General features: G+C 40.3%; 1 protein-coding gene across 1 annotated transcript in view; it reads left to right on the top strand.

Annotated features, from left to right (window-relative positions):
• Nucleotides 1-4,361: 4,361 nt before the first annotated feature.
• LOC114064377 (phenylalanine--tRNA ligase, mitochondrial-like) overlaps nt 4,362-24,446 on the top strand; it is a gene marked incomplete at its 5' end in the record, with an annotated part of 94,965 nt that continues 74,880 nt past the window's right edge. Inside the window, one exon of the mRNA XM_027897374.1 lies at nt 4,362-4,522. Within this exon, the coding sequence (XP_027753175.1) occupies nt 4,362-4,522 (161 nt within the window). The remainder of the gene's footprint in view (nt 4,523-24,446) is intronic.

Here is a 24,446-nt window from a genome sequence, read left to right on the forward strand (position 1 = left end):
TTCATAAGCTGTCCATTAATCACACAGGGCTTGAATGTGGGCATAGGTATTTGTTGCCAGAATTTCTGATGTCTTGTGTCAAGTCACATATTCATTATATCTATCATTACTTTCTGTGCAGTTTAAAGTTCTGGTCTGTTTTGTAAAACATGATGTGTAGTCTTTGTGTCCTTGAGAATCTGTTCACCCCTCTTCCCACCATTTTAGTTCCAGAATTTTCTCCATTAACAATCATAGTTTGGACTAAAAGAAGGTGATCAAATTCAGGTCTTTGCTTCTGGAACTCATCCCAGATTTCAGCTACTCAAACTTTAGGTATAATAATTTTTGTGCATTTTACGAAGAACACCTTGTATGCAGGCTGTTGTGTGCTCCTGACTTTGCCTCAATCCAAGATCAAAATTTAATTTCTTTCACTTTTCAGTAACTGCTGAGTATAACAATTTGAAGACCTAATTTAGGCTCTATTGAAAGAAAGATTTCTTTATTGGCAGTTTTACAGAAGTAGCAAAGATTCTTTAAAAAAAGCCAGTATAGATGTTGTGACTGGAATGTAAACCAAAAGGTTTTTGTCAACCTGTTCCTAATACAACATGGCAAAATATGTCTTGAAATTGTTGTGCAGGGCAGAATGTCTTGCCTCACACTCCTTGAGAAGGTGTTTCTATCTGTGGGTGTTTCTGAGAATTCTAGGTGATATAATCCATAAATTTTGGCAGGTCATTATGTATGCCTTAGTGAATAATTAGGAAGATTCCCATCCTGAGTGATCAAATTTAACTTGCATTTAACATTTTTTTTTGGAGAACACCTGAACTTGTCTACATTTACATGTAAACTGATTCACCAAGGCTCGAAGCTTAAGACCAGGACTATTAGATATGACTTACCAAGGAAGATAAGGACTGTTGAGCTCCTCTGTGAGACATAGCTGTGATGATGCAAACCTTTTGAGGCCAAATTTGGTCTGTTTCAGCCCCCACTGTGAGAAGCCACTCAAAACAATTCATTCTTTCCTCTTCCACCTTTGGCTACCTGACAAGCAAAGCTCCCAGCCATTTTCTTCTGGTGGGTAGTCAGATTTTTCACAGGTGGCAGCAGGAGCCTGGCAGTGTACAAACCTTTGAGGGCCAGTTGGGGAAAGATCGTGTGTGAGGAGGGCTTTATCTGTTGGGCTGTGCTGTTTCAGGCAGTGATTCTATGATTGTCCCACCAGGTCCCTAGAATCTGCTGCTTTGACCAGGTCTCATCAGAACCTCAACCTGTTTTTTGTCACATTTAAAGCTATTCTGTGTTCATTCTTTCTGTCACGTTGACTCACATTCACTTGCGTTCTTTGCATAATACTTGCCAAAATTTAATGCATTTAAACATGTATTTGTGCTGGAAAAAACTTTGGGTTGCTCTCTCACTGAGCAGGATGATTACCTTCATGTTTAATTTCTAAGCCACCTGATCATTTCCAGTCAGGAATATGTTTAGAAGCACGCTTTAGTCTTGTTGAGCCCCCCGAGCATTCTTCAGATGCTTTAGGTCAATGTTACATTAATTTGGAGCTTTACGAATTGGAAGTTGGAGAAGAGGTCAGAGGCCAAATAACTGGAGATTCAGAGTGTGGTGGAGATGTGCTGATTCGGATTTGAAGAGGGATTTTAATAATCTGAATTTTCCTTTTTCTTTTTTTTTCCCCTCTCTCTTTCTGAGTAGAGGGAATTCTTCACTGGCACAGCTTTCACTGTGGATGCTTGAGAAGTTAGTGGTCTCAGGGCTAGTAACTGTACAAGGATCATCCAAAAGAGAAGTTTGGTCACTAGGTGTTTATTCATAGCTCAGATGACAATGCTCAGAGCTGCTAGCAGATAGAATTTTTTTGTCTGGTACAAAGTGCAAAAACCTGTGATGTATGCCAGTCCTTCATAAAAAAAAAATAATTGCCAATATAAAATCAAAACGTTCATTGCAGAATTAAGTGCATAGCAAATCAGTTAGGTATATATTGTGATGGGGAAAAAGTATTACAGTGAAAAGCATTCTTATATCAAAGTCTTAAAAAAGCACAAGTCTTAAGTGTAAAGCTCTGGTAATCAGAATATACACTTGTTCTGCTTATCTTCTGTCACATTCTTTTTTTTACCTGTCTGATCTACCAGTAATAATAGGGTATGATTACCAGTAATTGCCAGTAACATGGGGAAGGAGGAGCACTGCCCCAATCATGTATACTTAAATGACCATCCGTGAATTAATTAACACTGATGCTTGATCTGACATCTTTAGGTTTCAGGTTTAATGCCTCTGTTGAGATTAAGCAGTGACCATTCAGAACCCTCATGGATATTGCCACAGGTACTCTACCTTACCTCTGGAGAAGGGGGTGGATTATGTTAATCAACTTCCAGAAATACCCATATTATGTGAAAGTCTGGCACTTCTGAAATGAATCGTTTTGTCACTGAGGCAGGAGCCAATGATCTAGGAAAGGCAAGCTGGAAATTTGGGGAAGCAACATGATTGCAATGAACTATCTTCCCTTTTCCATAGCCATAAAAATGTAATTACTGTAATATACGGGTATATGGAGAGAAATAGTACTTTCAGCTTGGAAAAGAGACAATTTATGCTCTACACCTAAATTCAAAACTCAAAAACATGCCCAAACACAAATTTCGATACATTCTGTGGCATCACTATTTCTTCTCTAAAAATAACTCAATCAACAGTAGCAAGCTTTGCAGTTCTTCATGTAATAGCTCAAAGTCTATTGGTTGATCTCAGCATATTGTTTTGAGTAGCTCTGCCACGAGATACCTTTTGGGTTCACAGTTAGTCCTCTGTTACTTAGGACTTCCACAATTCAGTTAACAAACTGTCTGCTTTCAAAGGTCAGAAAGTGCAAAATCTTGCCTTATGAGCACACAAGAAGGGACAAGGCAAAATACCTAGACTCCTCTGTGAAGTACTCTTACAAAGTTAACTAAATTCCTGTGGCAGTGCAATACTGCTGAGGCTGCAGGTGAGACTCAGAGAGGTTCTGCTGAGGACCTGCTTTTCCAGAAAAAGTAGGCAGGTTCAAGTGAATTAATAGAATTGAAGTGATGAGTGTGTCTCTTTTCGCAAGCTTGTTATGCCTGCCTCTATTTAAACAGGACTTGGGCTTGTTTAGTCTCAGCACTGAACATGACAGCATACATCAGGATGTCAGCAGCGCCCAAATAACAGGAGCCATCTCCTTTCTGATAGCAGAGACGGGGGTCAGAAAGTAGACTTCTCCTTCCAGCCTCCTCCATAATTGTGGGGAAGCTGCCAAGCTCAACATTTCAAAAAAAATTAGATTAAATTAATACTGGGTGGCAGGGAGGGGGAGGTCTGGTGTAGCCCTGGTGTAGATGCATAGCTGCAGGACGACTCGGGACCACACTACTGGTGCTGATGGCGAGGAGTCAGTTCTGTCACACATGCACACGTCCTTTCAGCGTGTGTTTATTTAGGCATTTGTTTAAGTTTTTAAAAGCTCCAAGCCTTTGCCAGGTCTTCTGGGCTCTCAGTTATTTCAAAATCAGTAGGATGATGGCTAAACATAGAGTTAGTTCCTGGTGTTGAAAAAATCCCTGTTTAATGGCTCAGTGCTCCTGCCCTGTAAATGAAGGAAGGTATGAATATTTACTTTCCTGAAAGAAATGTTGCATCATTAATATCTGTACAGTTCTTCTTTATTAAATATTCTCATCTTTTCATATTCAGTGCTGCATAAAAGAGAATTGTGTATGTGAGAGCAGCGGCTTTTCCCAGGAGCAGCAGCTCAGGAGTTCCCCAGTTGGAGGTGTAATGCTAATGCGACGGTGCCTCACATCCCATTGCTCTGTTTCTTCCAGAAGCCTCAAAAGAGGCAATTACGATCCTTTGAAATGCTGGCAATGATGTTAGTGCTGCATAGGCATGACTTGGTCTGTCAGACCAAGGAAAATATTCTGAACGGGGGATTCATGTGTTTGTTATTAAACACAACTGAGTCAAGTGTAGAAATGCTCAGCTCTAAGGATAGTAAAGGGAAGTGGTGTATAGTGTTATGTAGCATTTCTCTAGCCTGTCTGAAACTTTGGATACAAATTGCCATGGCTGTGGCTTTGCTATATTACAACTCGTGGTTCCTGGACATAGTGATGTGCTCACTCTTGGTGCAGTTTTTGGTGGAAGTAGGATCTGTCCTGTAGCCTTTAGGTCTTTCATTCGGCAGTTGTAGGATTTTCTGTCTTGTCACTTCCCCTTTTTTTTTTTCCTCTTAGGTGAACATTTAATCAGTAATTTTCAATGTTGTGAACTTAAGCTCTTGAATTTTTATCTTGTTTGTTTATGTATTGCAGCTGGTGCTCGGGATAAAATCGGCTGGGCGTTTGGCTTGGGTTTGGAGAGGCTGGCCATGATCCTGTATGATATCCCTGACATCCGACTGTTCTGGAGTGAAGATGAACGCTTCCTGAAACAATTTATTGGGCCTCACATTTGGCAAAAAATAAAGTTCCAGGTAAAATAATAAATATGTGATGATCATTTACTGTCTATTAGAAGTATGTGTGTCCCTAGAGAATATCACATAATTAAAATTCTTTGCCATTAATTGATTAGGTTTCAAAGCAAAACAGCTTTACAGCTATCATGATTCTCTGATATACTGCAATAAAATCCAGCTTTTGATGATAACATTTTTTTCAACCAGATAATATTGTAAGTTCCTGCTGATACCCAGTGAACATCCTGATATGAGTAATGCTTAAGCACAGATTTAACTTCTAAATATATTCAGAACAGGGATTGATTTAGACCTGTGTCTGATTTGGTTATGTTCTTGAATTGTATCTCAAGAATTCTGTTTCATTATAAATATGTGTCTGATGAAGAGCCTTCAAAGGTCATAACACATTCCCAATTTTCCCCCATTGTTTTTACTCTACATTCGTTGAAGTCAGTGTTAAACTTTGGCAAAATGCTTTGTGAATGTGTCACCATTTCCGAGATGTCAGCTCTTTTCTCCAGGCGATTGGTGGGGAGAGTGCAGGCTGAGCTTGTATTTGTTTTGTAACTCCTCTAGTGAGGTGATTTTGTAGTTAATAACCTCGTCTTACTTTTCTGTACTTACAGAGCAATCAGGCATATCTGGACTGAGTGGAATTGCTACGTCCATAATACTCTTTAGCATGAGCATGGGAAAGTTCAAGTCAGGTGTCATCAGCTGGTCTTTGGGAGAGCCGAGCTGATGTAGCTGTGTGGATGCTTGGGGAAGTCTGAAGTGCTAAAGCAGCAAAATACTTTGTGCTGCTGCCGCCTTTTACCATTTTACTTGTTTTCTCTGTAAACCGCTTGATTATGTTCTTTTAAGAATTGAAAATATAAAAGGGGAAATCAACAGTGTAGCACTTAGGTGATATTTGAGTAGTCTCCACACTGAATCAGTAGCAGTGTCCTTTTATTTTTTTTTCATGGCAATTTCCGCACATCATCTCTTGTATAGTCAAAATAGTGTTTGAGATAGGTTTAGTGTGTGGGTTTCGGTCTTTTGATTGGAGTTTTTTGATTTGGGTAAGAGTTTGGGGATTTTTTTTGGTTGGTCAGTTTTGGTTGGTGGTTTGTTTATTTATTTATTTATTTATTATTTTTTATTTTCTTTGGTGATAGCTGGCATTAGATACTCAGCTTGTAGTTTATTATCACTCACAGAAAGAAGACAGTTGTTTGCCACTGTTCCTAAAGGTAGATCTGCTTGTAGGTTTCCTTGACCTCTTACAGAATGTTTGTTCTTTTCAATAAGACATGCTCAAATCTCCTTTTCAGCTCTTGTCTTTCTCACTGGCTTTGCTCCTGGGGTTGTGGCTCGGTTTATAGATTACAATCTGATCTCTGAGGGGGGAGTGGGTGTCTGATTTCTCTAAGTTGCATGTAGTCTTCATGTTCAGCTTCAGGTAAGTCAGGTGTAGTGAGTCAATATGAAGATGCTGGAGGCACAGGTTAATGTCGGTAGGCTCAGAGGGAAGGACATGGTTTCCAGGAAGCTAAAAGGCAAATTATTTTTTTTTTTTTTAATTGGTGCTGTTTGGTAGCATTAGCTGAGCAGGAGTCACCAGGAGCAGGTGGGTTTGTGTAGCTTTCTGGGTATCTACATCATCAGTAGAAGAGTGGTGACAAGGTCCTGGCGGGTCTTTGAGCATTTCTTGTTGCTGAACAATGTTGGTTTCAGCTGGCATTGGCTCAGCTTGGAACAAGGAGAAGAGTTCTACAACCCAGAACTGATGTTGTAGGGAATCATGAAGTTGAGGCTTACTGGCTGAAATACACTTTGAAGTAATAACATGAACCAGAAGGTATGGTGCAATAGGTGGGGGACTTCAAGGAAGAGAAATTGCCAGCTGCCAGTGTGCTCTAACTTGAACCAAAGGGAAATACTAGAGTAATATTGCCAGGCCATTACCTACTGCTTTATTACATCGGTGTGTTGGCAGCTGTTGTACCCCAAGAAATAGGCCAGGGAAAAGTATATAGACTTGGAGAATGCTTTCCCTTTAAATACATACATGCACACACCCAACTTGGATGTTTCATTTTCGGTTTTGGTAGAGTAATTGTCCCCAACTCTTAGCATACATTTTTCAATGCTGTATCTGAATATAAGGGACTAGAAGCAAGCTTGGGTTTTTGTTTAAAAGGAAGTCTGTGCCCTACTTTCATCTGGTATCTTACTCTGAGCTTTTTCAAGCTCAATACTGTACATACTTCTGGTACACACTGGCATTGCTTTTTAAAGGGTTATTGACCCTTCGAATGAAAATACAATTAAATACTCCATGATGCTACCATAAGATCTCAAGTTTTTTGTTCTGCTCCATGTTATTTTTCAGGTATGGTATAAAGACAAGTTAGCAGATCTTCTGCACCTGTCTACTTTCTAAAGAGTCATAATTAATTAATCCCATGGTTTATTCATATCATATTTGAAAGAAAACTTTTAGCCTGTCTTCCAGTGTTCATGTTGTAAGAAATCTCAATGGATACTTTAAAAGTGTCGGATTTTCTGCATGCAAAGCCATGCAGTACTTTTCAGCCTCACTGAACTGAACAAAGACAAGACCAGGTGCTTTGAGAGCCTTTTATGACACAAATTTAATCCTGTAGCCTCAGAAGGTCTGGATAAATGTCCATCCTTTATGTGCTTAACTGAGATAGACCTCTCAACCTTTGGGTACGGCCTCCACCCTTTCTTATAATATGAAAATGATCCACCAACGAAAATACTTTTCTTTCTGTCCACTAAAACATTCTTCAAATACATGAAGTCCACACTGCATAGCAGTAACCTTTAGCTGGGCTAAATATACTCCTGCTCAAAAACTGAATTTAATTGAAGTATTTTCTTGGGACTTTAAGTACATGTTCTGTGTCCTTTAACAGCTTAAATGTGTCAGACTTTTCCCTGTGCCATCAGTTGCTCAGTATATGTGTGCAGGCTTCACTAGGTCAGAAAGCTGCTGGGAAAAGCTGACAGTGCTTGTACCACTGTGGCCACTCAGCACAGCAGTGTTAGAGGGCTTCTCCCCACAGACCAGATTATTGCATGGATTTGGATTAGCAAATTGCTCTAGCTATAATTTGACACAAGTCACAGCAGTGTGGGGGATCAGAGGCTGGTACCTTGCCTTCAATCACTTGTGTAGGGCTTGTGCTTAGGCTGTGAAATGAAAGGCCGAGGATGGACAGGAAGGACTAAGAACCTGCAGGGCATAATGTAATAAAACAAATGGTTTGGTTCCAATCTCGTGCACTGTGCTACATCTGTGTTTGTCAGGGCTCTGAGCACTGTTCCATGTAATCGCTTTCCAGTTCATCCTGAGCCAGCATTCTTGCAAAAAACAGATGTGTCCGTGGGTGGACAACTCTCAAGAAAAGGTACAGAAATGAAATGACATTTAGGGAAGGGAGGCACCCACAGTTCAGATGGAGTGTGGTGTGGCCAGAGGTCTTGATTAAAGGGAATGGTCTCTGGTGGCAGGATGGTTCCTGGAACCTCCATCACTTTGTTGCCCTAATGAGCAAACAGCATGTCATGTCAGTGGTGTTCTCTCCTCACAAAGTCACTTCCATTTGATGCTGCTGGTGTCTGTGGCTGCTGTTGTTTTAAATAGTTATTTATTTCTCTTGCAGATGGGCCTTGTGGCCTGGACTGAGGTCAAGCAGAATCATGTTTATGGCTGTTATGAGGGAAGCACTGGTACAGAGGGAATCTGGATCAGATTCCTAGGAAAACTACAGACTCCCCCTGTGAGATTATGGGAGTTGCTGTGCAATATCTGCAGTGAGCCTAGCACCACCTGCTTTTCACCCCCCTCCTCCCTTCATCATCTTCAGGGGCTGCTCTTTCCTTATATCTGCTGGCATATTCCATCTCTCCAAACTCAGTTCCTTCATACTCAAAATAATAGACTTTCTGACCAGGATCATCCTAATGGTGCCAGAATAAACAGAGCTTCTAGAGCAGCTCTGCTGGGAGACCTGAGGGGCTAGTAACTTTTGGCAGTGGAGTGAGGAAAACTTACAAACAACTTGAATTGACACTGCTCACCTCCTGCACAGCTGCAGCCAGAATGGTATATGTGGCCTAATCTAGGAGAGTCTCTCTGCTTTGAAAAGTGAACAGTCAAGGTTAGCAGAGATGAGAAAAAGTATATCATCAGGGAGATGTAGTTGTGTGGAAAGAAGCAATTCATTATAGCAGAAAGGAAGTCAAAGTGGTCTCCTCTTTCTCCTGTGCAAGACAGCAAAGGCTGGCCATTCCTTACTCCTTGCTCAGTGTACCGTAGGAATTAAGCCCCTATTCTAATGACAAAGGATTTATCCAGTAACTCTGTTTGCACTATTTGCTATATATGTGAGCCCTCTTATTTACACCGTTACAGTCCAGCTTTTCTACCTTACTGTGCACTTTTCAGTTCTCTGAGACAGTCATCATCCCTGTGCATCTTTCCTGTGCACATACCCGATTGTTGCTGGGAGACATAGAGCTTGTCCTGAAGCTTTAGGAGGTGCTGCAAATAAAATGGACTGTCAGATCCAAGGGGAAACTTTTGCAAATTAAACCACCTTAGTGTATATCCTTTATTCCATGCTTGAGATGGAGAGCATCTAATGTCTATGCCATCCATCTCAACCAGTTTGATCTTACTGCATTCACTGCACAGGGTGGGTCTGTCTGATCCATCATTAGTATGCTACTCCATATAATTTATGTTTATCTCCTTATACTGTGATTAGCTTTATTTCCCAATAAAAAGTAAATAGATTCATTGGTTGCTACATTTTCAGCTATTTTTCATCAAGATTAGGTAACACAATGCTAAAATGGTTATTCATTTGTTATGTTTACTTTCTAATAGTGCATCTATTAAAGGCAAATACACAACCATTAGTATGTAAATTTAACTTGGATGTCTGAACAAACGACGTATAGCCTGAACTGTGATTTATTGTCTAATTAGTTTTACCATAATTGAAGATATATAATGTGTGTGTATGCCTGTGGAGGTACAACAGAAAGTAGATAGATGATGGTGTAACATAAACATTTTATTAGCATGACTTTGGGAAGGTTGAAATTCTAAGAGTGACTTACGTAGATCATCTTAAATGAGTGTCAATAAAACCTTACAGTGCTGTACATCATCTCAGGTTTGTCTTTATGCTCTACAGAGCATCGGGAAACTCTCTTTTTAGTGTTGGATATGCACGGAAAGCAAGCAAAAACACCTTCTTCATTGCAGAGATGCTGCACAAAGCTGCACAGTTGGATGAAAAATCACTTGATGATCATCTCATCAGGATGTTCTATCTTGTGCCATTTGTTGGTAGTGCTGGTATTGAAGCTCTGGGAACCTGAGCCCTCTGGCCCCAGCCAGGCAAAGTTCTGAAGCCCATGCTGAGCTTTAAACTTGCGAGTAGTACTATTTGAATCAATGGGGTAGTTCCTGTGCTCTGTCAAACATAACCTAAATGCCTAAATACTTTCAGGTCAGAGAACTCCATGCTTTCTGGGATCCAGCTGGGAGTGATCAGCACCTTGCAGGGCTGAAGCAGTGGAAACTTTCAAAATGGCTCTTATAAGCAAGAAGAATTTTATCTGACAAAACCACAAACGTCGGTTGCAAAATCTTTGTTCTAAGCCATTTTTATTGATCAACACTTGGGTAAAGAAAGTCAATGTGCAAACTTCTAGAGAGTAAATAGGACTTAAATTCCCATTCTCATCTAAAGAAAATTGGCTGAAAACACAGTAAGGAAAGAAGGAAATAGGGGTTCAGAAAGAGGAGGCAGGATGGACAGCCACACAAGATTGAATACCAGAAAAAAACAAACCACTGATATAAGACAAAGTGAGAGGAAAGTAGAAGAGTGCTGTACTTTGGGCATTGGGACAATATGAAAAATTCTGGTTTAAAGTTAAGTTTAAGCAAGCTGTGGAGGGTGGGGTGAAAACAGGAGAAAGACACAGAAAGACACAGTAGATTTGAGGGGAAAAAGCCCTGTTGAGACTGATGCAGAAGTCTTTTTCTAGATAATCAGAAAATCTTCCTGAGTTTTGTACTGTACTCTTGCATCTACTCTTGATCTCCTTTTGAAATTATCTAAAAGTATGAGTGACCCCAAATATTATGACCACAAGACATCAAAGCAGTTTTGTACTTTAAAGTATTATCATCAGTTTCGAGATGAGTGTGGGGGACTTCAAATTTTGGTTCTGGATTTATGAAATATTTATTGTGTCAGAACCTAGGCCCATGAGTAAGGTTGCACTGAGATGATATTCACAGAATCACAGAATATCCTGAGCTGGAAAGGACCTACCAGAATCACTGAAGTCCAACTCCTGGCTCTGTACAGGACTACCCCATGTGTCACACCAGGTGCCTGAGAGCATTTTTACTCTCAGTAAAAACAGCTACTGAGAAGGGGTGCAGTTTCCAGCAAACTAGCTGCTGCCCTTTGAGCTAATACCCGTGATGCAGGTTTTCTTGCATACCCTGTTTCCATTCCTCCACCCACCCACTACAATCTAATCTCACTGATAGCCTCCCATTGAACCTGAACAAATCAGCAATAGTTTAATTCCTTTCTGCTTGTACTTTCCTAAGTAAATAAAATGAATAAATAAAAAATGTCAATAGCCCTTTGTGCTTAGATTAGTTAGTGATATTTATCTTATGTACAATCTCCATCTGTTGTCTGCTGGAGTACCAAAGGGTGAATCCATAGCATACATTTAGCAGCCACCTTGATTATAGTTGGATGTACAGAGAAGCCTATGATATTCGTTAGCAAACATTGCAGTCTTCCTCTCTTTCACCTGGGTTCCTTGAAAATACTAAAAGTATTTCTATGTTGTTTTCACAGTCTTAGAATATTTGAAAGCTCTCATGTTCACCTCTGTTAACTTACCTCATCCCAATAGTAGATTTGGTCTAGGTGGTGGTGACTTTAAGCAAAATAACTGGTTTGAGCTGTTCTTTCTGGATGTTATTAGCTTTCTGCTTTGTTTTCTGCTTTGTTCCAACTGACCCAGTTGGAATTTGTTGAGTGGATGGAGTATATGTGTATATGTAAATATATGTAGAAAGAGCAAAAATATTTCATCCTTACTTTCAGTTGTCTGTGCTAACACACACTTTAGTCAGCAAAAGAATTTTTATGACATAGCAGGTAATTTTAGAACCTAGATGTAATTATGTATTTCCTTGAATTTTCAGTTATATGGGAGGTACAGGGCTTCACTAACAAACCAAGCAAATGTCATGAAGGTTTTTGAAAGCTAGCAATGTGAAATAGCGATGTGTCCACCTGGAAGATATCCTCCCTTTTGACTGCAGATCCAGAGACAGCAGTTGAAACTTTTCTTTGTTTAAAGGATTTTTGTGGGTTTGTGACTGCTCTCCACCAGTTGTTCCCACAGCCTTGTTTCTCGTAGTATCAGGATGAGAAGCATATTCTTTTTTTCTTACCCATGTTCCCATATACTGTATTGCTTTGCTGTTCCAGATGTACCACAGAAGCTACTTTTGTGGCTACACTGTGAGGTGACTCAGGGACCCTTTGTCCTCTGTGGTTCCTAAAAGCCAGATCAGAGCCCTGATCCACTTCTCAGTGTTGCTTCATGCCTTAGCACTTTTGTTTTTGGAGGCAGCATAAAGGTTGAGGGATGAATAAAGAGAGAACGTGGTATACCCAGAAGGTATGTCATCAATACAAGTGAAAGATATTTCTAACAATTGAGAACAGACCATCAGAGACTTCCTTCCAATTTGTTTTTTAAAGAAAAAGAAGCTACTATAGCCTTGACTGCATTTTGAGCTCACTTCAATATGATGTATATAAAAAATGAATTTCCAGTTATGAATGCTGCTGCACTGTACAGTTCCTGTCAGTAGAATCATTTTACTGCTGATGTCTTTTTTTTTTTGTGGGCAAAAGCCAACACAACGCAGTCGAAGTACACCTGATACTATCTAAATGATTACTTAGCAAAAACTGCAATGAACTTCAAAAAGCATGTGTTACTGTGGTTTGCTCTGATCTCTAAACCTCGTATATTTGCAATTTGACTAGTTGAGGCTCTTTGAAACAAATAGCTCAGAAATGAGTAATTCTGCTGCTGAATGTATCAACCAATCTTTGTTGCATCCCGAATGGTGTAGTATAATGGTGATACGTAGTGCTTAAATAAGCCATGGAGCAATTTCCAGCAGTGATATATGTGCTGAAACCCGCATTAAATTAGTATTAGGTGAAGGAGGAAACCTGGAAATCTAAAATGACAATAGATTTCGTATTGGTTATGTGAAGCTAGAACCAGCTGCTGGTGGTTTTGGCAGGAATCCATAGATGTTCAGAGCTTTCAGTCTTACTGTCTACAAAAGTATGTAGCTGGTAAGGTAGGTAACCCTTACGCACCTGTCAGTATTCTTTCAATATTGGTTTAATTACATTGTGAATATTAGAATTCTGATTAGGAGGATGGCACAGTAACAATTTTGACTTTAGCCTTTGGCCTTGACCTGAGAACTGACTCAATTTTCCCTACTCAATAATTTTGTTTTCCATGCTGTTTACAGTTGTAGTTGTCTTATGCCTCCTGCCTCGGCATGTCTTCTCCAAACTGCCCTAGGGTGGAAAGTTCTTCAGGACAGGAGTTACTGTTCTGTGCTCTCTCTGCCTACTAGGACCCTGGTTTCTGGCTGGCAGTCCTAGGTAATTATCACAGTCTGAGTATCTGCATGCCTTTAGCAGGGTTGAATACATCTTTGTGAGTATATGTTACGCATTTGATGTAAGAATAAACTTTTGTTTAAAATGTGCCTAAGCACATGCTATGCAAGCATGTGTCTTCAAAGGTACAGGCGTGTGTTGTTATGCACACACAACCACAGAAATAAAAAGGAAAAAGCAAACAAACAAAAGAGATGTCAAACCCAGTAGGAAACAAGCTCTAATTCTTTTTTCCAGTGTTGGATAAAAAGATGGGGTTTGCCGTACATGGTTTACTTGATAGCTCTTTTAACATTTGTGCCAATGTTTTACACCAAAAAGATACACCTTGCAAAGAGCTTTTGATAAAGTGATCTTTAAAATCATGCCTAAACCCCTACAGTCATCTTCTGCAGCATGATTAGACATTGCAGCTCAGCTGTGGAGTGTCCCTGGGAAATGAGGGCTGGGGAGAACAATCTGTGTGTATGTGTGTGTGTGTGTGTGTCTGTGCATGAACAGGAGCACCTTTTGAAGTACATGTGTTAATAAAAAACCCCTGATTTTCAGCTACCACTTCTCTGATCAGAATATGAATTAGGCTACAGAGAATAGCCAAACGACAGAAGGCACAGTTGGGAAGAACCGTATTATTCTTATCATACCCGTCCTCAATTTCTGTCATCTTGTTAGTGTGAGAGACACATGAACCGTAGCAGTGACAGCCTAAAACAAAATGTGACAAGTAAGTAATGCTTTGGGGTGCATATGCTGCAGAGGATTTGGTTTTGCAATCTTATAGAAATTAATCATGGGAAAAAGTCCCCTCTTTTGAGGATTGCTTATATCTTTCTGCTGCTGCACATGTGTTAAATCCAATTTGCATAATTGTTCCCACATGTAACCTGTTCTCCTAAATCAGCAATAGTGAACCCATTTTCTGATTCTTGTAAAATAAAGAAAGGCATTAAAGAAATACCTGTTCTGCACCAGGATTCTGCTTGTAGAGATTTAAATGTTCTTTATATTTTGTCATTGCATACGAAAATGCTTAGTGTACTTTTTGTGCTATTTGTGCTTGGTCTGTTCTCTGCTTATGGCTTCTCTGTAGTTTTCTAAGTGTTGTTACTCTTTAACAAGAGTGTATACCTTTAGGAACTCTCAGGGTCTGCCTGAGGGGAAAAATTGAAGGCTTTTCTCTCTCTTCTGAGTATTGGACAAGTAAGTAGAGTCTTTTATTTTTGTTTTTCTCTAACTTACCTACTCTTCTTTAAAGTTAGATACTGTTTTTAGCTTGTTACACTACCTTGGTGTTTTATTATTGATTTTGAACTTTGGAGGTTGTGATTTTGTATGAATTCAGTACTTAAGTAGGGAAAAAAGTGAAGTTGGCTACTCTGGAAACTAAAACACTGGATTTTACCCAGAGTCATAGAATCTTTAAGGTTGGAGAAGACCTCTAAGATGATCAAGATCACCATTATCCTAGCACCACTATTTTCACCACTAGGCCATGTCCCCAAATGCCACATTCACACACCTTTTGAACACTTCCAGGGATAGTGATGGCAGTGATTTTACCACATCCCTGGGCAGCCTTTTCCAATGCCACTTGGGCAGTTTTCCAAAGTCAGGAAAGAAACAGAGCTATTGCACTGGCAATGGTAATCATGTTTCAAAACCACCAGTAACCTGCTCAGGTAAATTGCTGTACATGGCAACTGAGATCTTTTAATTTCATAGAAGCATAGATTTTTAGATGCAGTATTTACAGTAGTATTTCCCAGATGGTGCAGATTAAGTCATGAGTCTAGAAGTGTAGAAAAATGAGGACATACTTTTGTAGCGTAACAATGTCCAGAGCATTATATCTGAAGGTATATCTGGCCATATATCATTGCTGTTGTTTTGGAAATCTTTATACTTTTTAAGAAGGAGAGAGAAAAAAAAGAAGTACAGCTTGTTAAGTGGGACGAAGGACTTTTTCAGGTGTTGCATGGGCATGTAAGACTTGTGATGCCAGCTTATTTTGGTGTAAGTCATATTCAAGTGTTCTAGAGTTTCTGCAATTTAAACAATAACTCTCTGGAATGGTGAATATAGTGAGCAGAATAGGAAATACAATCAACAGTGCTTTATATGAGATTTTTCATCTAAGCTGAAATAAAATATTGGGTGCACTTTGTTTCCATTGTTATGCTATGTATTTGGAAGAAATACATCTTCATATTGCTGCAGTCTCTTCCCAAATACTTGCATTCTTTATTTAGATATAACTCTTTTATATGAATTGTTGATGCGTGCCATATTTTACCCTACTGAGCTATTTATCTCAACGTTATTATTAAGCATAATGAAAAAAACCCATACAAACCAAACCACTTGAAAGGAGGAAACCTGAATTCTGAGTATGGCAAACACTGAATGCCTGCAGCAACTAATGCTTTTTGTAGGAATTGCAGGTGCTCAGCACTGCTGAAGAGGAAATTCTTAGTATCTGCTGAGAAATTGGGTTTCTGCTGGCTTATACCAGTTTATTACCTGTTCCTTGCAGACATGTAGATACCTATTAGAGGGGTGTAGGACTGATGCATACAGTCTTTATTTGTTGTTTTGTTTTGTTATGGTTTGTTTTCTGAGGTCTGTGTCTTCTCTGCCCTTTTTGCCACTGCTACAAAAAAACTAATAGAGTGCTTTTGCCTGTGGGGTGGGATATTTTGGTAGGAAGGACAGACAGAATATGGACAGCCTGTGCAAAAGGCAGTCAAAAGTCTTAATTATTAAGTTTGATGTGAGAATCCACTTTACCATTTTGGTAATTCTAACTCACTGGATTCCTTCCCCAGGATGTAGGCTTGCTCATTTTCTATGGACGAGACCACAACATAATGAGGATTGTCCCATCCGTTTCACTTTGTGTCACATCAGTTCTGTGGCAGCAATTGCTCAAATGGAAAAGGGATAACAGAAAAAGCATTTCCTGGTTTTTATTTTTTCTGCAGTGATATATCTGTGATTGAAATGAGAGAAGATGAATTATCACCATGAAACCCACTAGCTCAGTAGGCCATCAGCTGGGAGGCTGGGAAAGGTGCATGAGGAAAAAGCATATTTCTCCACAGTAGACATTGAGCTGCTGTAGGAAAATGTCAGGCTAATCTCTTCTTCATCCTGATGCTTTCAAAAGGGGTTTGTAAGAAGCTGAAATGGGTGAGTGAGTAGTAGAGAGACATCACTTTTGGTGATTCTCCCTGTGAGTCCTATTCTGTTCTATGGAAATGAGAAAACACTTTTGCTGTGTTAAGTACAGAGAACGGAGTCCATCACTGGCATTTAGGAATAATTTGTATTTATCTTTTGGTGGTTTTTATAATCAGATCACAAGAGGCAAGGTATATTCAAAAGCCCAAGTGAATGGGTGTCTGAAAATCTCTCTGCTGTGTACACTGCAACATACCTGCTTTTAATAGGATTAGGTCAATCCTTTCTTCTTTTGTGTCCCTTCCTGATTTTTTTTCAATTCCTTACTAATCATATAAAAATAACCTTTTCAGTGGCAATAGAAGTGATCCTTTTTTGTCTGGAAAGCTTCTCATAAGCCATGCATTGTTTCTCAGGGTTTTCACCACAGGTCAGTTTAAAATACATATGTGCGTTTAGAGAAGTGTATTGTGACTTTAAACTTTGTCATGGGTTTGCCCCCAGCCTTCTCTGGGGCTGAAAATGGTTTTCTCCAGGTGGATTTCTGGAGAAAAAGCCAATCAAAAGTTTTAGTAGCGCCTTTGCCAGTTATATATTTAAGAAATCGGAAGAGAAGGTTGTTGCGCAGATGAAATTAGTAGCTATGTAGGAGAGATGGCAGGCCCCAAGTGGGCCAGGGCCCCCTCCTCCCCCGGCCCTGGGCTGGGGGCAGCTGTGGACTGAAGCTCCCCCCCTCCTTTTGTAACAGAGTAGAGAAAAAAAACTTTAGAAAAGGACTACCTGAACAAGAAATACTGTGTTTTTCATGGCAAATTTAAATAAGCTTGACTTCAAAATAAAGTTGTTGCATTTTAAAATAATATTGTATGTAAGAACACAGTGTCCCTTTTGCTGGGACCACAAAGGCTTACTAACTAGTGTTACTTTTGGGTGAACAGGTATAAAGTCAAGCTTTCTACTCACACTGCTGCAGCACCAGTCCTGCTATGCATTCTTCCTAGTGCTTGGAAAAGGTGAAACAGCTTATGAAAGAAGTTTAATTCCTTCTTTGGCTGTTACCCATCTTAATTTTTTCAGTGTCATAGTAGATATTGTCTTTCCTTTGTCAAGCAGGCTCTTCTATAATAAGCTGTAACTTTTAGTGTTCAAGAAAGGTTGTACTTGTTCCTGTGCATGTGTGTGCATTTGTGATGAGACTTCAGGGGGCTTTCCTGATCAAAGGTGCTTGATTAACACTGGAAAAAGTGACTAAAGGAGATAATATGAAGAGCTACCTGATGACTACTTAGGCAGAATATAAATAACTAAACTCTTCCTTGTTGTGGACCTTGAGGGAACCTGGAATGTGGCTCAAGAGGGAAAGTCTTTTCTTCAACAAGACCCTATAATGGTGTAGATTATGTGGGAAGGGGACAGGGCTCACATGTGGCATGCACTGCACAGCAGACAGGAACCTGGTCCTCAGATTTGGGTAGGCAGCAGCTTGTCATCTCACACTGAGTGCTGAGACTTAGCTAGAAAGTCAAGTCTGTGCCCCACAGCACCTCCCTGCTCAACCTGGGCGTAGAAGCATGGAAAGGGTTAGGTTGGAAGGAACCACAGTGGTCATTTGGTCCAGCCTCCCTGCTGAAGCAGGGTCATCCTAGAGCACATTGTACAGGATTGTGTCTAGATTGTTCTTGAATATCTCCAGTGAGGAGATATCTCCAAAACCTGTTGTAGTGCATAGTAACCTGCACAGTAAAGAAGTTTTTCCTTATATTCAGGTGAAACTTCCTGTGCACTGGTTTCTGCCCGTTTCCCCTTGTTTTATTGCTTAGCACTGCCAAGAAGACCCTGTTTCCATCTTCTTGAGACCCCCTCCCTCAGATGCTTCTATACATGGATGAGGTTCCCTCTCAGTTGTCTCTTCTTGAGACTGAACAGGCCCAACTCTCTCAGCCTTTCCTTATAAGACAGATGCTCCAGTCCTCAAATCCTCTTCGTAGCCTGATGCTGGACCTGCTCTAGGAGCTTCTTGTCTTTCTTGTACTAAGGAGCCTAGAACTGGACACAGCACTCCAAATGTGCCCTCATCAGGGCTGGGTATAGGGGAAGGACCACTTCTAGTAGTGTTCTTCCTGATGCACCCTAGGATACCACTGGCCTTCTTGGCCACAAGGACACGCTGGCTCAGGGCCAGCTTCTTGGCTCCCAGGTTTTTCTTTGCAGAGCTGCTTTCCAGCAGGTCAGTCCCCAACCTGTCCTGGTACAAGGGGTTATTCTTCCTCAGGTGCAGAACCCTGCACTTGCTTTTATTGGATTTCAGAAGGTTCTTCTCTGTCCATCTCTCCAACCTATCAAGGTCCCTCTAAAGGGCTGCACAGCACTCTGGAGTATTGGCCACTCATCCCAGCTTTGTGTCTTTAGTGAACTTGTTGAGGAGGCATCTATTTCCTCATCCAAGTCATTGATGGATAGCTTAAACAATACTGGGCCCAGTATTGAACCTTGGGGGATACCATTAGTGACAGACCTCCAGCTATTCCCTCTGCCACTGATTATGACCCTCTGGAATCTGCTGTTGAGCCAGTTCTCAATCCACCTCACTGTCCACTCATCCAGTCCACACTTCCCAAGTTTACCTATGAGGATGTCATGAGAGACAGTGTCAAAAGCCTTGCTAAATTTAAGGTAGGCAATATCCACTTCTCTCCCCTCATCCATCCTGGTAGTTGTTTCATTGTAGGCAGAAATCAGGTTGGTCAAACATGACTTACCTGTAGTGAAACCATGCTGACTAGCCCTGATGACCTTCTTGGCCTCCTTATGGATAAAGATTGTCTCCAGAGTGTGTTGTTCCATCAGCTTTCCAGGTATTGAGGTGAGGCTGGCTGGCTGATAGTTCCCTGAGTCCTCCTTGCTGTTTTTGAAGAAAGCAAATGACATGAGGGTGTCCAGTTTGCCTAGGTGTTCTCTAACCCAATCCTCCTTGACCAAGGGAAAGTCTTCCTTTCAAGGTTCCTTTACCCTTGTCTCCTGAGTCAAAGATCCCTGAGGACTGGTCTTGTCAGTGAAAACTGATGCAAAGAAGGCCTTCAGTAACTCTGTCTTCTCTGTGTTTCCCTATTACCAGGAAACAAATATTTCACCTTTGACAGCAGTTTAATTTACCACATTTCTTGAAAACCTTGTTTTCATTCTTATATTTTCTACAAGGTACTTCCCATTTTTCCATAATTCCATGATTATTTTTCCTCATGGATGAAGGAGGTAAAGCCAAAGAGAGTTCTTTGCCAAGATGAAGAACAGCAATGACTTGTAACCCAATGCTGTTTTAATTGTGCAGGCTGCTGCTGCTGACAAACAGGTTGGTCTTTCTGCCAGATGTATGATTTTCTTCAAGTTATTGATCTCTAGACTGGAGTCTGACATCCCTCCCCCTTTTTCACCCTTATAAAGGGCTGTGAACTGCACTAGTTGAAGTGGTAACTGGGGTATTATTTGATTGATTTGGGTGTGTGTTGGCAAGTCCAGTCAGCTTCAGTGTCTGTAGGCAAATGCTCCTTGTGGCTTTTTCTTCAGTTCTCAACTCAAACAGGAGCAGTGTCAGAACCAGGACTCCTAAACACAGCCTTAGAAATCAAACATTTATGTCAACCATGACAAATTAAAACCTTTAGGAACAGAAAGAAAACAGGCTACTTATAAAGTAAGAAAGGAGGAAAATGGGAACAGCTGTGGGAATGTTTGGGCAATAATTTCCTTTCTCCCAGCTCTGAAGCCTGTAAAGGACTTGATTGCATAATACTGCTGCCAAACCTAAGAGAAGTTGTATCTAAGTTGATGTACACCCAGTTCTCTTCAGTAGTTCGACATCTTTATGCTGTTCTTCATCCTTGTCTTAAGATGAGAAATCACCTAAAGAAAGGAGGTTTAGTAATATTGTCATTACAAGAATGCCATGAAAAAAGCAATTTTCTTAAAGGGACAAGACCTGTTGTGCCATGCCTAACCATCCAGCTCAAGAATGCTGCCTCCCGTGATGGCAAACAGCAAGTGCTAGAACATTGAAGCAGGAATGAAAACAATGTGTTTTCCTGAAGCCTTGAGAGAGCTGCTGAACCAAAAATACGGTGGTTGGATCACTCTGTTTGGTAGTGACTAGAGGGTCTGTCCTCCATGAATTTATTTAGTCCTTTTTGTTTCCATGTAACAGGTCCTCAGTTATAGACTGTATGAGAAAAATGCCCCCTTAATTCATGTGAAACCTGATGTATCCTTTGCTCTATTTCTTTTCCCTTTGCTTCTCTGAGAAATAGTGAAGCATGTTTCCCTTTTCAGACCAAATGAATTGAAGCCTTATGGGGCAGTCAAAGGCACTCACAAGGTTTTCAGACCAAGGACGGAACATTCTTGTCCATGTACAAAGAAAACCTCTTCCACTCCAAATGGTTGATGCACAAGCAGAGTGCCTGAAATCCATGGAGCTCCTGATGTTCTCATGAACACATGGTGTTCCCCATACCTGTATTTGAGGTTTTTAAAGCTAAGAGTTCTGTTGAGGGGAGCAGACTGCTCTCCAAAAAGGGCTGATAATACTTCTGTGTTCATTCCCTGAGAAGCTCCGAGCATCACTGGAGGCTAAAATGCTTCTGCTATTCCCTGCAGAAGGACAGAGCAGTGCATCAATCCCAGAATAGTCCATTTGCTTTGGTTTTAAGAGCTTATTCCCAGAACATATTTTTATACCTGCTTATCAGACTTTATGGAAGTCCTCTGTTGAAATTTCTTCACTTCCTCCTTTGAAGATGTGTGTATGTCTTTACACATAAAAATGTATATGTGTGTGTGTATTCATGCATGAATATATAGAACATACTACATATAACTGAGAAAAAAATTGATTTGATGAAGGGAGAGGTAGAAAACTTATAATAATGGGGAACATTGTAACTGTGAATTTTAAGCCATGGCCGCCAAGAGATTCAAAATTATGTTCCCTGCAGCAACTGTAATTTGTCTATGCTGACCATAAATATGGAAGTGTAAATCTAAAAGCTTACACACTAATACAGGAAACTTCATTATGTGCAAGGGGGATAAGTTACAGTTATAAATTTGCAAATTTGAATTTCATGCCTGTTACGTGTTTAAATTTCCTATGATAACACTGAATTAATGTAGTTTCACCGTGGAATATATTAAGAAAGGCATATTACAGGACCGTAGCTTTCATTTTGATGTGAATATGATGTTGCATTAAAACTGTATAGTTTATGTAGATGTTTATCCAAAGCATGGGCAGTGCAGGACTGTTAAAGCCTGACAGCCACGAGGCTGCTAAGTCTCATATTTTTCTGACTTAGACTGGTGATGGCAGTAAAGCATGGCTGGCTTTTTAATAGCTTGGCTGCTGTGGAGTTGCTAACCCAGTTTTTGGTACGTGCCGTCATTAACCTTGCATTTGTGTTGCCGCTCTCAAAATACAAGTACAGCTTTTTCCTCTGCTCTGTTTGTCATTTGTTTGTTGTGTTCCCCCATCTGCAGCCTGCAGCAGGGAAGGAACTGAGTGAGAGTCCGCTTCACAAAACTTCTCCTGTCCCCTCTCCATATTGTATTCATGGTTACTGCATCTGGGGAAAAGTGTGGGTTTTTTTCCTAATGCCAAATACTTGGTTTCAGGTGTCACAGACCCATATAGGAGAGTCACAGCCCTGTGTTTTCAGTGGTGCACTCCTTAGGTACATTTAGGCACATGCAAGGCAGGCTGGCAGAACAGAGTATAGCACTGGTTTCCAAATACTCATTTCTTTACTAAAATTAGCATCCTTAGAGGGAAAAGCTTGCGGTTTTAGTAACTACGGGGCTTATTTATTAACCAGAGAAGGAAGTGTGACTAATGACTAGTAAACATGTATCACTGAGGGTGGATCACCATAAGCTCCCATTTTTTAATTTTAAAAAATGCTAGTAATTCAGCACTCCTAAATGCCTTCACCCCGGGTGATTTAAAAATGCAATGACATTATTTGCAATATTTCCTACAAAATGGGCTCAGTGGAGTCCTATGGATAGTGTAATTACTGGGAAAGCACTTTTGTTTTCCAATGCTGTTGAAAAATGTCAAAGATAGTACACTGCAGTGTTTGAAATGGAAAGTAAATAGAACATTTAAAGTAGCACTGTCGTGATAGAGCTCTGATGGATCCAAAAGGAGTGGTGCAGAGCTGTCTGTGCATTGGCAATGCACTCTACCACTCCTGGCCAGTGCCATGCAGCAACACTGTGTGGGTGAGATCAGTTCTACCTTCTCCTAAACCTCTTTTCAGTTCCCCCAAAACCTAAGGGGGCTGATCAGGGAGTGAAAGGAGGAACAGCAGGGCTTCCAGGTTTGGGTAGCATGCTAGAATTTGGCCAGCCCACAAACTGGTGAGCAGAGCCAAGTGGTGTCCTGTTAGCTTCTCCCAGCATTGTGCTGGAGCTCTTCTAAGCCATGAAGGGGATGTAGCTGGAAGTAGTGGCTGGAGTTGATGGCAGAGTAGAAGATTTAGTGGAAAGAACACATTTGTCTCAAGGGGAGTCTTTAAAATGTCTGTAAAATCATAAGGAAATGGTCTCCAGGGCTGGCATTTGCCTTGAACTTGGGAAAGGATCAAAGTTAATGGGCTGTAGACCAACCTGTTGATAAAGAGCAGGAGAGTTTAGAAAGGATCAAAGAACGGCCAAGGGATCGGTTAGACCAGAGTATGTGTTTGCTGGGGTGCCTGGATATAAACTTAGGACCTTCATTTTGACTTGCCAGTTGGAGACTCTTTTACTGACCTATTTGCAATTTAGGTGTAGCTAAAAAACTATTATGTAGCTCATGTAGCTCTACAACAAACAGATCGATACATTTAGAACTAGGGATTTTATCCTTGCACTAACTTTAGCGTTGATATAATACTCACTGCAATGATATTGACTGCAGCCAGGTGGTGAAGGGACGATATAATGTGGGATTATTGCCTTGCCTTTTACCATAAAAGATTTTTCTGCATTATAAGGCTCTGAGAAAAGGTTAGTGCCTAATAATAAAAAGTTTTGCTTATGGTATGCTTTAAGCATTTGTCCTTCCAGTCTTTGTAACAACACACAGGCATACCTAGGCTAATGACACCATGAATTGAGTCAAAGAAGCAGTTTTCCTATACAGTTGATAATCTGTGAGAGCCAGACTCTACAGTTTAGTACATCTTTGAGCAACTTTGCTCACATAGAATTTGATGAGACTGTCAGTCAAACTCTACCAGTTACATTTGCAAGACCTGACCACATTGGGTACTTGTGTGCATCTTATTTTAAATGGGAAAAAGAGTGCTGTCTTCTTGTGCTTGACATATTCCTGCTTCTTTTAAAATCAATAGCAAATACTCACTTTGAATTTTGAGGGCTCTATTCCTTTTGGGAAATTAGGGCATTACTGAATTACTTGAACATATAATTGTTTTTCTTTAGTGTCCTTATACCTGTGTGAGTGGAAAAAGGTGCCTTGTCATGCTTAGGTTCATGAACCACATTTTCTGGTTGAATAATTAAATGTTTTGGAACTAGGAGTTCAGTGAGTTTTGGATTAGTCCCCGCAAGCTTTGAGGTGTGTTCAGTAGGTTCCTGAAATAGAGCAGTGATAAATATAGTGGTAGAGGGGGCTGAGGTGGGAATATAGGGGGCAACTGCAGGATTATAACTTTATTTACGCTAACACATGTACCAGGTTGTTGACTGAGGAGCATCTCGAGCATTTGCAGCTGTGACTTTTGTATAGCAGAGACGTTTGCATGTCATTCATTAGTGTTTTATCAAGAGTTCTTTTGTGATGAATTTGTTGTGCAGGTTTTTTTATAATTTGGTGTACAAGATATGAATTCATTTGACAACTTTATTCCTTTAACAAGTTGGATAATCATTTGTGATTCACAGTTTTATTCACTGGGGGGGTTATTAATTTA

Source organism: Empidonax traillii, unplaced genomic scaffold (assembly GCF_003031625.1).
Source record: "Empidonax traillii isolate 1590-97213 ecotype Southwest subspecies unplaced genomic scaffold, ASM303162v1 scaffold537:size946161, whole genome shotgun sequence".
Classification (NCBI taxonomy): domain Eukaryota; kingdom Metazoa; phylum Chordata; class Aves; order Passeriformes; family Tyrannidae; genus Empidonax; species Empidonax traillii.